This window comes from Macaca mulatta, chromosome 2, assembly GCF_049350105.2.
Source record: "Macaca mulatta isolate MMU2019108-1 chromosome 2, T2T-MMU8v2.0, whole genome shotgun sequence".
In the NCBI taxonomy this organism is placed as follows: Eukaryota; Metazoa; Chordata; class Mammalia; order Primates; family Cercopithecidae; genus Macaca; species Macaca mulatta.
The window spans coordinates 49220747-49238482 of NC_133407.1; the positions used below are offsets into that span (position 1 = coordinate 49220747).

Here is a 17736-nt window from a genome sequence, read left to right on the forward strand (position 1 = left end):
GGCTTGGCACGGTGGCTCACGCCTGTAATCTCAGCACTTTTGGAGGCCAAATCGGGCGGATCACCTGAAGTCAGGAGTTCGAGACCAGCCTGGCCAACATGGTGAAATCCCATCTGTACTAAAAATACAAAAATTAGCCAGGCGTGATGGTGGGCCCCTGTAATCCCAGCTACTAGGGAGGCTGAGGCAGGAGAATCGCTTGAACCCGGGAAGCAGAGGTTGCAGTGAACTGATCATACCATTGCACTCCAGCCTGGGGGACAAGAGCGAGACTTCGTCTAAAAAAAAAAAAAAAGAAAAGTTTAAAGTCTATCTTGTCCACTAGCCCGTGAGCCCGAGAGTAGTAATTACATATTTTAACTTTTGTATTTCTCTCTGCCTTAAGAAATAGCTCAGTGTCTGAATTTAGTAAATGTTCAGTAAAGTATTGATGGAATGAAATAGTGGAAAGGATAACAAAAAGTTTTACTGACAACTATAGCAAATATTTCAAATATATATCAACTTACTATATTTTTATTCATTTAGCAGACACTGAGTAAATACCTACCATGTGCTATTATTAACCATGCCAAATGTTATCACATAGCATATTATTCTGCCTTACTTTGACTACTTTGGAGTGTATCACGCTGCTTTTCTCTTTTTTGAGATTTACAATTTAAGAGCCCTAGAAGAAAATGGGAAATGCATTCTTTGAAGTTATGGAAAAAGATCCATTTTTAACACTAGCTATCACTAGCCAAACAGCTGAATTTGATATTAGTTTATTAAATCCAGACTTCTTATGGGTTTCCAAGCTTGCTTCTTTCAATATAAATTAAATCCAACCTTGAACATTGGGGGAAAAAAAGACTGAAAAGTAGCCAGCTGCTCCAACAGGAGCAATATACCATACTCTAGAATCACTCTGCTTATTCTATACCTGAATTTGATTTAATATCTAGTTGCTCACAAAAGTAGGCTATTAAATATGTCTTATAACCTGATCTTTGTATAATTTCTGGAAAATCTGGTCATTTAGTAAAAGTGTTTTAAAATGCATCCTTCACTGACGGTTACAAATTCTAGTAACTTTTCTTCATGATATACTGACATTGAAATCACACTTGAAATTTAAATGTATCTTACGAGGATTAGAAATAAGCATTTACAAATAACTTGGTCATATAAGAAAGCTAGTTACTACTAAGCAACACTACAGAAATTACTTTAATAATATTACATTTATATTAGAAAGCAAAGGCCTTGAATAAACCTAATAACAAAAATTACTTCAAATCCATGTGAAAAAAGTATGTGAAGATTCAAAGTCAAAAAATAAAACAGTGTTTGACTATGAAGCATTGTATATTTATTTAAAAGCCATAAACAATATGAAAAAGCAGGAAAGCACAAATTCCAGAGTTTTTTTTTAATCGACCTGATCAATTTTACACAATATCATTAAGAAATATAGAAATTATGTGAATTGTATTAAAACTATGACATATGACAATATTTTATAAAGAAAGAAAATTTTAACTCTAAGAGACACAAATATAATTTTTTCAAAAAGAAATTTAAAATATCACATCTTATGCTAAATATATATAGATGTATTTATTATGATGCAGCAGGTTTTGGAATATAGGGATTCAGGCAAGTTAAAAATAAAAAGTTTATATGGTTAAACTTTGTGAATATTGTTTGCCTGATTTCCTATTTAAATATCAGACATCATTATAGGAAATATATAGTCTACTTACGATTACAATGGCACTTTCAAATATAAGGCAATTAATATTTTAGAAAGCAGCAACTTTTACTTTTTTTTTAAAAAAAGCTAGTAGCAGCATGTAAAAATGAGCATTACAAGAAACTCAGCAAAACAAATTTACCCTGAAAAGATGAATATAATTAAAAAACCAAGCACCTTTCTTTCATTTCAAAAAGAACTGTAGGCTAAGACCCTCGTCTCAGAATAACCCCATCTAAGAACACTCAGGCTTTATTTAATAAGCAGCAGCAGCAGAATACATCCCATTCTACATACTGACTGTGTTGAAAAAATGCAGTCCATATGCAGGTAGAAAACTAAAGTGCAACAGAAGCAAGTTAATTAAAGTGTACTCATACACTATGCTTTTAATTAGTTAACACAAAAATGTGTAATTGATAATTTATTATTGGTCCTACATATTATTTACGGCATGCTGTAGACCATAAAGAAATAGAATGTTTGCTGTGTTTTATTATTATTACTCTGTGTATATACATATTTATCTATCATGTCAATAAAAAGAAGTAAAGCAGTATTAAGCAGCAGTGGACTTTGTCACTTTCACTTTTTATAAAGTGCTACATAAAATGTCATATTTCCAAATTTAAAATTGTAACTCCAGTTCTTACCATGAGAACAGCATGGCGATCACCAAGTATCTTCTTGAAAAAAAAAAAAAATGATCTCTTCTAGGTATCACATCAAATGAGATGAAAAGGTGTACCAGGCAATCTTAGAGATTTGGGAACTTATTTTATATATAAGGCGTCTGTGACCAAGAGAGGTTATGAATTTACAAATGTATTATGTATAAATCTATTAAATGCAAACTTCATATAATGACACCAAAGTCTCTAAGTTGCTCAGAGATCTTGATTGGCTGTGGCCCTGGCCAGCTCCTTTCCTGATAGTCTGATTCTGCCTTCATACATAGGCAGCTCCTGATCATCCTGCCAGTAAATGAGAAAACAGGTGTGGAATATATAAACCTTAACATTAATGAAATGTTTTATTTTGTAATAAAATCAAATTTCCCACTGAAACCTTCAAAAACTTTGCAGAATGAGGTTTTGATACATGTGTATAAGTAGTACCTTCTTAGTACAAGAAAACATCATTATTTCTGTCTGCCTGCCTTTTTGTTTTTAAAGATGAAGACTATCATTGAAACAAGTTTGTCTTCAGTAGGACATGTTGACGGAGAGGGAAGGTAGGAAAGGGTTAGGGACAGAGCCAGGTTGTTTTATCCCAACAAAGTTTGCTCTAAAAAGCCTTATTATTTCACTATCTATTAATATGAGAACTTTGGATTCATTTTCCCTTATCTCATGTTTATAGTGTTTTAAGCTTACTTTGTTTATGTTTACTGGGTTAACGAGTCACAGCTTTTTAGGATGAACTCCTATTCTACTAGAGAGACACTCAATTGCAACACACTTTTAGATTGTGTTCTTGCAAGCACACTCTCAGCTGTCAAAGTTAACACCCAATAAAAACACTCTACAAAGCAAAGAAATACACTTGCAAATAACTGAGTATTAACTGTAAGCCCAATCCAACTTTTCCATTTTTCAAAATTAACCATAGTTGATGGCTTTGCTGTGTCTCTCTATCTTGAACGTTGTGGTGGAGATCTTTCAAAATACATGAAGTCCTGAAATTGGAAAAAGAATTATATGTAGAGATATAGACAATTAGGTATAATGCATGCAGTATTAGCCTTTATAATTTATTAGGGATTCCCCCATTCCAGTTAAAATAAATCAATTTAGGGAAATATTTATGAAGAGGACCTACTCTGAAGAGCAGCAGTTACAGATTTGGAACTGTTAGTTTTCCATTTTAAGTGCCAATTAACTGAATCTCATCATTAAAAAACTTCATAATCTAAGGATTGGACAACCCCAAGGAGAACCCTGACAGGCAGAAAGGCAGGAGATACGAGACACCTTCTTTAGAGTTATTTCACTAAGACATCATAGGCTAGGCATTTTTAAGTAGTGAGAATGACAAATAACATGCAATGATGACAATTATACCCATTGGATACCTAGGGTTATCCAAGTACTCTCCTGGTCATTTTACTCATGATAGCTACTATTCATAACCCTGAAAATTGTAAATATTTTAATCTCCATTTTACAGAAGAGGAAACTGAGGCTTGCAAGTGTTAAACACTTTCTAAAACATGCAACTAATAAGTGGCACAGCGATAAGTTGGCTTGGTTTCAAGGCTTATTCTTTATACTACACTACACTGCTTCTTCTCCATCAGAAAGAACAATTCTCTCAGGATAACTCAAAAATAGAAGGCTTACAATGAGGAAGCAAGCTCCAAAAATCATGGCTTTCATCTTCACATCCAGATCTAGTGGGAAGTGAATGTCAAAATGGTCAGCATCTGCCATCGCTGACAACAAACCATTCCACTTCCGGATAATACTGCCGATGTTGGATACACCATCAAGGGATTTGACCTGGAATGACAAGAATGTGCCTTTATGATGACTGAAACGCATTGAAGCACAGGTTTTAATGTTCTGCATATCATTGTATTTATGTTGTCAGATAACATAGGAGATAACATAAATGTATTTATGTTATCAGATAACATAAATACAATGCAGAAAAAGACTATGTAATTATATAATTTGAAATGAGAAAATAATGGCCAAAAAGGGTTAAGTGCCTTGCAACTGGTTAATAACTGAGCTGGGGTATATCTTAAAAGTCTCAGACTGCTGCTCTTTCTTCATCTTCAAATGAGTTACTAAGAGACTTTTTAAGAAGAGGTATGATTTGAACTGATTATGAAATTATTCTCAATATAGCAAAGGGTAGGAACTGAGAGAGAATCACTTCCAATCTAGGGAAACCTATGAGCAAAAACCAGGAAAAAAGTACTGTGCACTTCACATCACTTAAGTTTTTGTGAGCCAAATATACCTTGTCTTCTTAATATATGGCCAGATACCAAAGAGCTTCAGTTTCTAAAAGGGGAAACCTGGCACTTGTCACAGGGAAAATATCCAAATACTAACTTCTAATGTCACTTGGTAACAGGAATGATCACACACACCCTGCCCTAGCAATTTGGCTTATCTATATTGCTCTTTTAATACATAAGCAATACTTAATGATATAGTGATAGAAAATAAGAACTAAGGAAAGTTTCTTGAGTGTCATAGGAAACATAGGAACAACCGGTTTTGAAGATGATGAGTTTTGTCTAATTGCAAGGCATTCAAAAAACATTCTTTAAGAAGCCTAGGAAATATTTCTAGGAATTTCCTTTGTCAGACTTGCAGGGTAATGAACCAACATTTTGTAGCCAGTGAGATAAAGGCAAAATAAAATAATTTTTCTTTTTATTGAAAAAATGTTATAACTATTTTAAGTTTTATCCATGTTGTTAGTGTTATCCGATTTCTTGAGGATGCTGACAGACCCGTATCCTGCAAATAAGTATTTCCACAGCCTTAGGAGTACTTGGTATGTTCTGTGACATGTTGGGCACCTGCATTACTTACAGCCTACATTCCCAGCCTAGAAATCTACGGGAAAAAATGTTTAATTACATATAGCCGAGAATAGAATAAATGAATTAGGTCAAGCTATTTACTCTCAGAATATTTAATGTTTTAAATGATTTCCTTTTATTTTTATCAAGCACTGAAGTCATAAAAAAAGCTCTCATTTTGGAAAACCTCAAACAATCCACTAACAATAATTTTAAAATCTTTTGATGTCAACTGGTTAATTAACTCTTTCCTCACACTATGTTACTCATTCACATTAAAAAAAAATTGTCTACAACCAGATCTTTCCACAGTCTGTTAATATGGGTAGGAAAAATATCAGAAACACTATTTTTACATAGTTTCACCTCAAAAACAGAATCTGAACCACAGCCATAAGTTGAGCATGGCCCACGAACTCTCATCACATTTTCTTTCTTCTCATTTTGGATACTGTACACGGCCCTGCACAGGTTCCAGTGTTCCGCAACAAAGCCAATGGTGATGCCAGGAGGACACTGCACCTCCAGCTGCAAATAAAACAGTGACAGAAGTTAGGATGCTACATGCACACACATACACATACACATACGCACATACACAACTTAGATGTGTCCTCACTCATTCAAAGACCAGGGAAATTATTGCTGGGAGTGACAGCCTTCCATTTTACCCAGGCCATTCTTCGGGTTGTATTTCAGCGAAAAGCTTTAATGGATGAGGTCATGTTTGCCTCTGGGACAAACAGCAGGCTTAATTATAGCTTGTTATATAATGGACAGTTGTCCAAGCTCAGTGTTTGGCAAGCTGCATAAACAGCCAATATTCATAACCCTGAAAAAATAAGTATTTTAATCTCCATTTTACAGAAGAGGAAACTGAGGCTTGCAAGTGTTAAACACTTTCTAAAACATGTAACTACTAAGTGGCACAGTGATAAGTTGGCTTGGTTTCAAAGCTTATTCTTTATACTACACTACACTGCTTCTCCATCAGAAAGAATAATTTTCTCAGGATAACTCAAAAATAAAAGGCTTACAATGAGGAAGCAATGGGCTTCTCCAAGTCAACCTCAGAACTTGGAGATGAGGGGACCCTACACACTTATGCTGCTTGCTGTGCTGTAAAAGGGTTCTCTGTCTCCTTCCTAGCAGTCTCATTTCTTCTGACTCAGTCTATGAAACAGTAACAAGCTGACTTTTTAGATTTGAAGGGTAAAATCAAATCTCAGACATGAAAATTATAACAGAAAACAAAAGACAAAAGAGGCATTTTGAAAATTACATATTGTGAAAACAACAAAATGTGTGTATGCGTTTATAAAGCCATTTTTTAAGTTTTAAAATATTGTCCACTACCCTGTTTTTAGCTATTTATCTTCAATAATATTATTTTGTGAAGAATTAAGATCTTCCTGTTTAATAATAATAGATCATAAAGATTAAATTATTTGGTAAAAGCCCAAAGTTAAAGTTTTACTGACTATTTCTCTGGTGTTACATGGACTTTCATAAGAATTTGGGGAAAGGATTACCCAGGACATGGAATAGGACTGCACAGATTCATAAATTGTTAAATTAAGGTACTATTGTTCATATGGATAAATTCATACCTATATACAAATATATAAATTTGAGACCATCATAGAACTATCTCATATAAGTTTAAACCTATGAGATAAAAATCAAAATGTACAAAAATAAATTCCTTAAAAATGCATACCATGGTATACTACTCAGCCATAAAAAGGAATGCGCTAGTAATAACAGCTTGTTTCAATCTCCAGGTAATTACTGTGGGTGAAAAAGATCAATCCTGGAAAGTTACATACTATATTATTCTGTTTAATTAACATTCTCGAAATGACAAGATTATAAATATAGAGAACAGATTAGTGGTTATTAAGGGTTAGGGACAAAGAGGAGGGAGGAAGGTGGATGTGGTGACAAAAGAAGATTTTAGTGACGATGGAACTGTTTGGTATTTGCATTGTGCTGATGGAAACAGGAATCTACACAAATGATAAAACTGCATAAACTAAATGTACACACACACACACACACACACAAAAATTAATACAAGTAAAACTGGATAAATCTGAAGAAAAATCCTGGGTAAAGTTATGAGACAAAAGTGTCACAAATTGGACTAGGCTTGTAATTTTTTTTAGGAGTAAGGGTCTTTCTCTGTCACCCAGGCTGGAGTGAAGTGGTACAATCATAGGTCACTGCAGCCTCAACATCCTGGGCTCAAGTGATCCTCCTACCTTAGTCACCCAAGCAACTGGGACCACAGACACACATCACCAGGCCTGGCCAATGTTTTTTTATTTTTTATTTTTGTAGAGATGGGGTTTTACTATGTTGCCCAGGCTGATCTCAACCTCCTGGCCTCAAGTGATCCTCCCACCTCAGCCTCTCAAAGTGTTGGAATTATAGGTGTAAACCATCCTGCCCAGATGTAATTTTGATTTGCTTTCCTTTATTCCGGCTTCCTATAATTTCAGAAGGCCGTATCTATAGGCTTTGATTTAAAAAATCTAACTCATAAATACAAAGATAAATGCCTACTATATCCAAAAGGATCAAGGATAATAGGTATTCACTTCAGATATAAGGTTGTTATCACAAAGATAATAATAACAAAGGAGTAAGATATCTGAAAATAACAGAAAATATTCATTGAGTACTATACTATTCACTAGGAACTGTGCCGAGGAATTGACTTAATCCCTAAAATGATCATTCTACCTGATAAGTATTATTAATATTTCTATTTTACAGGTAAATAAGGCCCAGAGAGGGTTGTAAAAAATTAATATTTAGTAAATGATGTTATTTAACAGATCATGTAAGTATTCCTGTTATCCTATGATGTACTGTACTACCCAGTTTATGTATAAGAACACTAAGGCTCAAACAGGTTAATTAAATTTTACAGATTTAAGTAGCTGACATATCTACAATTCAGACTCCGTTTGGTTTCTCTCCAAAACTGCTTTTCTTTTCCCTACAGCAAATAACTTTCTTAGAAATGCACAGATAATGAGTAACCACACTGTAACTCAGCACATCGGTATTCTAGTTCCCGCCCTGTCCTTAGCCAATTGTAACACCTCAGCCATTGAGTAATTTTGAGCCACTCTTTATCTGTGGCAAGGTATGGGTTGTGATGGGTACTCTAAATGTATTTAAGTCCCTTCCAATTCTAAAAGCATATGTTTATATTTAGCATTAGTTTATCTGGTGATAGGTAGGTACATTTAGATAAATGTGGTACGTAAATTTCTAATTAAGTAGATGCAACTGATGGAATCATAATTATTGACTACACAATGCCAATTGTGCTTGACCCACTTATTTAAGCACTAAAAAGTAGTAACAAAAAGAAACAATCCTCTATGATTTTCCTTAAGTGAGACAATTTGGTTTTCTCCCTCCCAACTATCTTCTTCTATTCTGGCTGGCAGGGTCAGGGAAAGTCCTCCCTGTGTAGTGGAAGGAGCATACTGTGCTGTGAAGAGTTGGATCAGAAGCAAACTGTGAATCAGACTTCCATTCTCTGACCTCCTGTCTGGCAGAGGGGCAACAGAAGCAACAGCAGGTGCATCTGAAGGGTCTCTGCATTGTCATGATTTCTCGGCCCATACAATCAGTGACCCGGAGGATGAAGGGCCTTAGTGTCCGATAGGCATTCCTGGTAAAGTCATCTGTGTCTTCGGTTACAATGTAAACCATCTGGTCTGAGTTGTTTTTAATATCATATCTATTATTAGTTTCAAAACGTGTCATCACTAAAAAATAAAATGAGAAAGTCATCTTAAATTAGAAACATTTAAAATAGGCCTCAGAAAGTCCTTGTTTAGTATTTCTTAAGGGCTTAAAGCAACATAGCTTTTTTAAAGTTTCAGGTGAAATATGTAGAATTGATTAGAGTACCCCAAAAATCATATTATCTAAAAGTATTTAAGCAATTGTGAAAATTGAAAACATTTCTTTTAAGAAGTTCAGTGTAAACATTAACAAAATTTCTACATAAAAGAAAAGATTGAAACAACCCTTTTGTTTCAATTCCTGGAGTATCTGAATTCAGAAAACTTTAATTATAAAACCATTAAAAAGAAATTATACATTTGACCATTAATTAATCAGTTCATAAAACATGCTTTGAAGAGTAGGGTCATCACTAATTACAAACATGAAAACAAACCAAGAAAAGTCAAAGGCCCTATGTGGTGGCCAAATGAATGTGCATAGCTGGTTTAGTGAGGGTCCGTAATCCTGTAGAACGAACTGAGAATAGGCATCATTTTGACAGATCTTTTATTCGTACTTCCAAAGCAAAGGCACTGGACTACGATTCAGCGAATTTGGATTCTATTTCCAGCTTTGCCACTGATTAGCTGACTGTGGTTTAAATACTATTTCCTGCTCTGGAGGTGATTAGCTGACTGTGGTGTCCCTGGCTAACTCATGTAGTCTCTTGGCTCCTTCTTTTACTCATCATTGAATGGTAAATGTGGAGTAGGAACAATGAGTAAAGTGTAGGGCAATTGACCAGATAAAACGTAAGCCCTTTTCAAATCTAAGAGCTTATGATTATATGATGTATAGAAGGATACAATTATACAAAATAATTCACTTTATTACTTTCTTGAAGATAGGGTAATAGAGCAGTTTTTTTTCTTTGAAACACTGAAACATGATCAATATAAAGAAGGAACTAGATATTGGATAATGCAAATTTCCATCTGATTAAAATACTGCTGAGCACTACAAAAATTATACATACTTTCCAGAGGCTCAAAATGCTGAAGAACATGTATGTTGTCCAACTGTTGGGATAAAACAAAGCAATTAGAAGACAGAAATAACAGAAATAAAATAACCTTGTAAAATAAACTGATGAAATAGATATTAAAATACATCAATTGATACCAAAATATATTTTTGAAAGTCAATAGAATCAAAAACATTTTACCAACTGAAAATCAGCTTATCTGCATCTGATCAGATGGATATTAGCAGAGCTGTCCATATTAGAAAAACACTTTCTTTCAGTACCACTTTAAAAAAGTTGTCTGCTATATCAGAAAAACAAAACATCTACTTGCTGTAGTAATCACATCAGAAGAAGCTGTACTTACAGATTGTTCCTAGATAAGTCCCTACTCACTGGTCTCTCCACATATCATCCATAGCCTGCAGTTGTTTAGTTAAGTTCAGAACGATTAACATGGACCAGCCAGAGAGAAGGAAAGTCTCTCAGTGGCTTAAGGAGAACAAACAAGCCAGGATGAAGCTCACATGAAGTGTCCCATTTTATATTATTTTACAGGTACTTTCAGCAGAGGTTTATACACTGACTTGCATTCACTTGATCTACAAATACCAGGGTCTTCCCCAAGTGCACACTTTAATAAGGGAAGGGTCTATGACACCAGGAAGCACGTGAATAGGATTAGGGGAAGAGAAAGGAAACATTCTTGGATGGCAACCCATGAAAAGGATGGCTAGGTATATACCATTTGAGAAATTTCTATCTTAGGAATCATTCTAAAGATGAGTAGTTTGATGGGCACATTATCTGTTACATGTGAGAACATTCTAGCAGAAGAGAATAAACCTTCCTGAGGACACCCTGATTATATTTGTATAATTTTACATCATTTAGACCATTAGACCATTCCTAATTCCTAAGCTCAGAACACTGCTTGAAGTGCCATATTTCACCAAACATTGGTTAAATACATTAATTAATGAATAATATGCAAATGCAGTAACACATGAAATTAAAATAACGTACCTAAACATGACTGTTTTATGGTGTAATTAATTACAGGAGGGTACAAAGGGCACAATCCATGCTTAATTAAAACCTTTTTCTTTTATAAAAACACAATTACATAAGGAGACCTAAACATGCCCCATAAAAATACCAAAAGTGGCTACTAAAATGGTTTATAGTTCATTTTAGAAATCTAGGATATTAAAATCTAGAAGTGAAAAGTAAAAATATAAACTACAGGCATACTCTGGAGACATTACAAGTTTAGTTCCAAACCAATGCAATAAAGCAATTATTGTAAGAAAGTGAGTCACTTGAATGTTTTATTTCCTTACTGAATATAAAATTAGGTTTCCACTATACTGTAGTCTACAGTGTGCGTAAGAGTATTAATTCTAACAGAAGTACATACCTTAATTTTTAAAAAAGTTTATTGCTAAAAACTGCTAACAATCATCTGAGACTTCAGCTAGTCACAATCCTCTTGCTGGTAGAGGGTCTTGTTTCTATGTCAATGACTGCTAACTGGTCAGGGTGGTGATGGCTGACGCCCAGGTTGGCGGTAGCAATTTCTTAACAAAAGATAATGAAGTTTGTCATAGCAATTGACTGACTCTTCTCTGCATGAAAGATTTCCCTGTAGCACGTGATTTTCTTTAATAGTATTTTACCACAGTAGAACTTCCTTCAAAGTTGGAGTCAATCCACTTAAAATCTGCCACTACTTTATCAATTATATTTGTGTAATATTCTAAAACCTTTCTCATTTCAACAGTGTTCACAGAATTCTCACCAGGAGTAAATTCCATCTCAGGGAAGCAGTTTCTTTGCTTATACATAAGAAGCAACTGCTCATCTGTTAAAGTTGTATCATGAGTTGCGGCAATTCAGTCACATCTGCAGGTTCCACTTCGAATTCTAGTTCTCTTGCTGTTTCCACCATTATCTGAAATTACTTCCTCCACTGAAATCTTGAACCCTTCAAAATCATCCATAAAAGCGGCAATCAACTTCTCCCAAACACCTGTCAATACTGATATTTTGACCTCTTCCCGAGAATCATGAATGTCCATACTGGCATCTAGAATGGTGACCATCCTTTCCACATGGTTTTCAATTTATTTTGCCCAGATCCATCTGAGAAATGACACCATCTATGACAACTATAGCCTAATGAAATTCATTTTTTAAACATTAAGACTTGTAAATCGAAATTACACTTTGATTCATGGGCTGCAGAATGGATGTTGTGTTAGCAGGCATTAAAACAACATTAATCTCCTTATACACCTCCATCAGAGCTCTCGGGTGACCAGATGTGTTGTCAGTGAGTAGTAGTGTTTTGCAAGAGACCCTATCAGGGGAGTCAGTCTGTCCTTTGATGTTTTGACGTCAGGCTTTGACTTCTACTTTTTAGCTATGAAAGTCCTAGATGGCATCTTCTTCCAACAGAAGCTGCTGCATCTACATTCAAAATCTGTTGTTTAGTATAGTCACCTTCATCAGTGATCTTATTATAGCTAGGATCTTCTGAAAACCTTACTGCTGCTTCTACATCAGGACATGCTGCTTCACCTTGCACTTTTATGTTACAAAACTGCCTTTTTTTTTTTTCCCTTAAGCCTTGTGAGCCAACCTCTGCTAGCTTCAAACTTTTTTTTTCTGTAGTTTCCTCACCTTTCTCAGCCTACATAGAATTTAAGAGAGATCGGGCTTTGCTCTGAATTATGCTTTGGCTTAAGGAAGTGTTGTGACTGGTTTGATCTTCTTTCTAAACCACTAAAACTTTCTCCATATCAGCAATTAGGCTCTTTTACTTTTCACCATTCATATGTTCATTGGAGTAATATCACTTTCAATTTCCTTCAAGAACTTTTCCTTTGCATTCACAGCTTGGCTAACTGGTGCTAGAAGACTAGCATTTGGCCTATCTCAACTTTCAACATGCCTTCCTCATGAAGCCAAATCATTTCCAGCTTTTTTATTTACAATGAGATGTAAAATTGTTTCTTTCACTTGAACACTCAGAGGCCATCACAGCGTTATTAACTGGCCTAATTTCAATATTATTACGTCCCTCCCTGGAACTCAATAATACGTGTCTGTTAAGGGGCAGTTCTTTGACAAATTGGTAAAGTCACTGGCAAAGCCAAGACTCTGGAAATAATATAATCGTGCTAATTTGGATGTTTTAGGACTCTTGGTAACCTTGATAAAGATTCATGTAATCTTCATGTAAGAGCTCAAAAAGACTAGGGTAGATAGCAGAAAAAGATTGGCTCTATGTCTTGCATTCACCCATAAGAAGGTATTTAAGTTAATAACAGCCACACAGCTTTCATACATTGGGACAGCCCTATATGTTCAAAAAATATTAGGCACATTGTGACCCTTATCTCATTAAAAATTCTCTTAACAATCTGATAAGGTAGGTATTGATAATACTATTTTATAGATGACAAAATTCAAGCAGCAAGAGGTTAGAAAAGTTTATCAAGGTTTTAGCGTTACTAGAGAGTAGGATAGAATTAAAAACCTGGTTTGTCTGGGTCCAACCCTGTGTTTTGTTTATTTTTTCACTTATTTCTTTAACTCTAAACATTCCTAAAAGGGACAATTCATAAAATATGTTAAATTAACCTCCGTAAGAATCATAAAAGAAATTAAGAAACAGGTTTTTAATATTTAAAGAAACAATGCTATACAATTTGAAAAGAGAATTGACTGTAGAAGATGTTAGATTCCCAAGAACAACTTCTGTATTTATCACAAAGTATGGAAGTGAGACTTTCTAAACTTGATAAGCTACAAACATTTTATTATCTTCTGAAATAATGTAGATGTTTAGCACTTCTCCTGAATGAGTGGCTTTACATTTTGTCAATATTTTGTCCAAATAATAATTTAGGATAAATTTTGGCTTTTGTAAAATCCAAATTTTCCTGATGCAACTATATTGACTTCTATACACCAATGCTATAATATTATACATATAGTTTTCAGCACAGAAGATTATCAGGGTCCCTGTCAATATACGGAATTGAAAAGAGAAATGACATATCTCCAGGAAATACTTGACTGTCGACCTGGGGAGGTAAGTATTGAATTGGGAAGTTTCTTCTTTATAATGTATTTCAGCACTCCTTTCTCTAAAAATAACAACAAAAAAGATTCAGAAGGTTCTATAGGATCTCCAATAAAGTAGTCTCCCTCTTATCCTCAGGGGATACTTTCCAAGCCCCGAGTGGATACCTGAAACCACAGATTGTACCAAATCCTGTATATACTATGCACAAATTTTTCTTTCCTTCTTTAGAATTCCATGGACATATTAATTTTACTGTAGATCTTAGTAACCTTAGCATAGGAATTTTTTTATTATTAAGTCAAAAACCTTCACCTTTACATGGAAAGGAAGACCTTATGGCCTCTCTTTGGTCTTTCCTTGGCATATCCAAATTCCCAGCATTTCTACTCTTGTGTTTTGGAGACATAATTAAGTAAAATAAGTTACTTCAATGCAAGCACCATGATACTGTCAGTCAGTCTGATAACCAAGATGGCTACTATGTGGCTCTGGGTCTGTATACTACAGGTAACATGTACAGCGTGGATACACAGGACAAAGGAATGATACATGTGCCAGTCAGAACAGAGAGGGACTGTGCAAGATTTCATCATGCTACTCAGAATAAATTTAAAATTTATGAATGGTCTATTTCTGGAATTTTCCATTTAGTATTTTTGGAACCTGGTTGACCATGGGTAACTGAAACCATAAGAATCAACGCCACAAATAAAAGGCAACTACTCTGCCAGCTTTATCTTATTTTCATTAAGCAGGTTTTTTAGTTTCAGACATGGGTTCTTAAACAAAACTAATTGTACACAAACTTTGCATATTACCCAGTTTTTGATCTGGATGCCCTGGTGGCAGCAGAATATCCATATAGAGGTTAATTAGGGAGTTACTGTGTTGTACGAAGGGGGTCTCTGGAACTTGGCCTGAAGAAATATTCTTTGTAGGGTTCATTATTTTTATTTATATTGTATGTTTTTGCGGGTGGCAAGAGTAGCTAATGAAAATAATGGGTGGTAGTAAAAAGCAATGGGCTAAGGCACTCAGTAATTGACACACTGTGTTGTGTTTTGTTCTCTTTTGTGCTGCTTTTGTTGATATTAACTCTTTACTTCTAAGCAAATAACACAACTATCCTCTATGATAGTTTTTCTATTCCTATTTGTACACTTCTTTCAAGAAAACATCTTGTATGCCTTGAAGCTCAACATAAATCCTTATGAAAATATACTCATCCCACTATAAACATCCTTGTACTTGCTACTTCCCTTTCACATTTCTGAAACTGGTATCACTATTCTTATAGTGTCACAAATGGCATCTGTCATCACTGACCCATCTACCTTTATTCACTCTGTTCTGCTTTTTTTCTCTTTGTATTGGGTCCCTATGGTCACATTTCATAAGAAAATAATTTGTGTTTTCATGGAGTACCTGAACTAAGTATTCCAGACCAGGAGGACAGTTTGCCATAGGAGTTGGCCCTGGCATCCATGTTATTGGAACAGGCTGATTTGGCACAGGATATTTGCCAGGCTGATACTGGACAGGATGGGTACCACCAACTGGCTGGTACAAAGGGAAGGTACTGGGTTGCTGTGGACTGTAGTATCCCATAGGCAAGCCTCCTGGGTAGCCTGCAGGTGGAGGGACAGCTGTTCCAGGGGGTCCTGTGTTCAAAAGAATTCAAAGTGTTACACATTATTAACCCTGTAAGTTAACATAACTTTTTACATGAGATGAAATAGATCACACGACATCCACTTAAATATATAACAACTTGTTCCATTTTTGATTTGCACTTTATGCAGATCATTGTTGCATATGACCCAACGATGTATTAGGGAGACTTATTTACATATTAATTCATTTAATCCTTTTAAACCTTGTAAGATAATTATTCCCATTTCAATGGTACAAAAATAAGTTTTGAAACATTAGAAGACCAACATGTTAGCTTCTTAATAAATTAGGTTCCTCCTTGGAGATAATAAACTTACCTAATGAGGTTGGGATTAATTACTAACGTATAATTACTACATATAATTACTCCTGCAAATTTTTGTTATTATGTCTATTGTTATTGTTTATGGTTACATAAATAATATCTACTTTATTTCAAAGGGGTGCTTTTAATGAATATTTTAGGCTGCCTTGATCCAATCACTTGTACATATCTTCATCATCGAGTTCTCAGAGTGGTCCCCAATCCTGACCTCTTTTAGATTCAATTTCTTAAGGTTATTTTCTTAGCAGTTGGGCTGCTATAACAAAATACCACAAACTGAGTGGCTCAAACAACAAGTATTTCTTTCCTATAGTTCTGGAGGCTGGGAAGTTCAAAGACAAATGTTAGCATGGTCAAACCTGGTGAAAGCCTTTTCTGGTTTGCAGATGTTTACCTTCTTGCTATATGCTCACAGAGTGAAGGGGAAGAGAGAGAGAGAGGGAAAGAGAGAATCCCTCTCACATCTCCTCTTACAGGGCATGAGTGCCATCATGAGGGCTCCAACCTTTTGATTTAATTTTCTCTGAAAGGCCCCACTTGCAAGTAACATTGGGAAATGGGGCTTCAATATGTGAATTTGGGGGGGATATAAACATTCAGCCCACAGCACTTATCCCTCTACCATTTCTCCCCATTCCACCTTCAATCAGAGATCTGATGAATTATCTTTGTCATTATAAGTCTGTCAAGGAACCTAGATTTCCTTAAATGGATACAGCATTTTATCATGCTTTAAGAGCATAGTCTTCATATTCAATGCAATTCCCATCAAAATACTATCACCATTCTTCACAGAACTAGAAAAACAATCCTAAAATTCATATGCAACTAAAAAAGAGCCTGCATAGTCAAAGCAAAACTAAGTGAAAAGAACAAATCTGGAGGTATCACATATCATTTCAAATGATATTATAAGGCCATAGTCACCAAAACAAGATGGTACTGGTACAAAAATAGGCACATAGACCAATGGAACAGAATAGGGAACCCAAAAATAAACCCAAATACAGCCAACTGATCTTTGACAAAGCAAACAAAACACAAAGTGGGGAAAGGACATCCTCTTCAATAAATGGTGCTGGGATAATTGGCAAGCCACATGTATGTGAATGAAACTGGATCCTCATCTCTCACCTTATACAAAAATCAACTCAAAATGGATCAAGGACTTAAATCTAAGACCTGAAACTATAAAAATTCTAGAAGATAATATCAGAAAAACCTTTCTAGATATTGGCTTAGGCAAAGACTTCATGACCAAGAAGCCAAAAGCAAATGCAACAGAAACAATGATAAATAGGTGGGACTTAATTAAACTAAAGAGCTTTTGCACAGCAAAAAGAACAGTCAGCAGAGTAAATGGACAATCCAGAGTGGGAGAAAATCTTCACAATTGATGTATCTGACAAAGGACTAATATCCAGAATCTACAAGGAACTCAAACAAATTAGCAAGAAAATACAAACAATCCCATGAAAAAGTGGGCTAAGGACATGAACAGACAATTCTCAAATGAAGATATACAAATGGCCAACAAACGTATGAAAAAATACTCAGCATCACTAATGATCAGGGAAATGTA

General features: G+C 35.0%; 1 protein-coding gene across 1 annotated transcript in view; it reads right to left on the reverse strand.

The window, feature by feature from the left end:
- Nucleotides 1-1556: 1556 nt before the first annotated feature.
- PLSCR4 (phospholipid scramblase 4) overlaps nt 1557-17736 on the reverse strand; it is a gene marked incomplete at its 5' end in the record, with an annotated part of 66198 nt that continues 50018 nt past the window's right edge. Inside the window, 6 exon segments of the mRNA NM_001266547.1 lie at nt 1557-3416; nt 4081-4239; nt 5649-5810; nt 8847-9073; nt 10072-10114; nt 15581-15816. Of these exon segments, the coding sequence (NP_001253476.1) occupies nt 3372-3416; nt 4081-4239; nt 5649-5810; nt 8847-9073; nt 10072-10114; nt 15581-15816 (872 nt within the window). The 3' untranslated portion in view covers nt 1557-3371.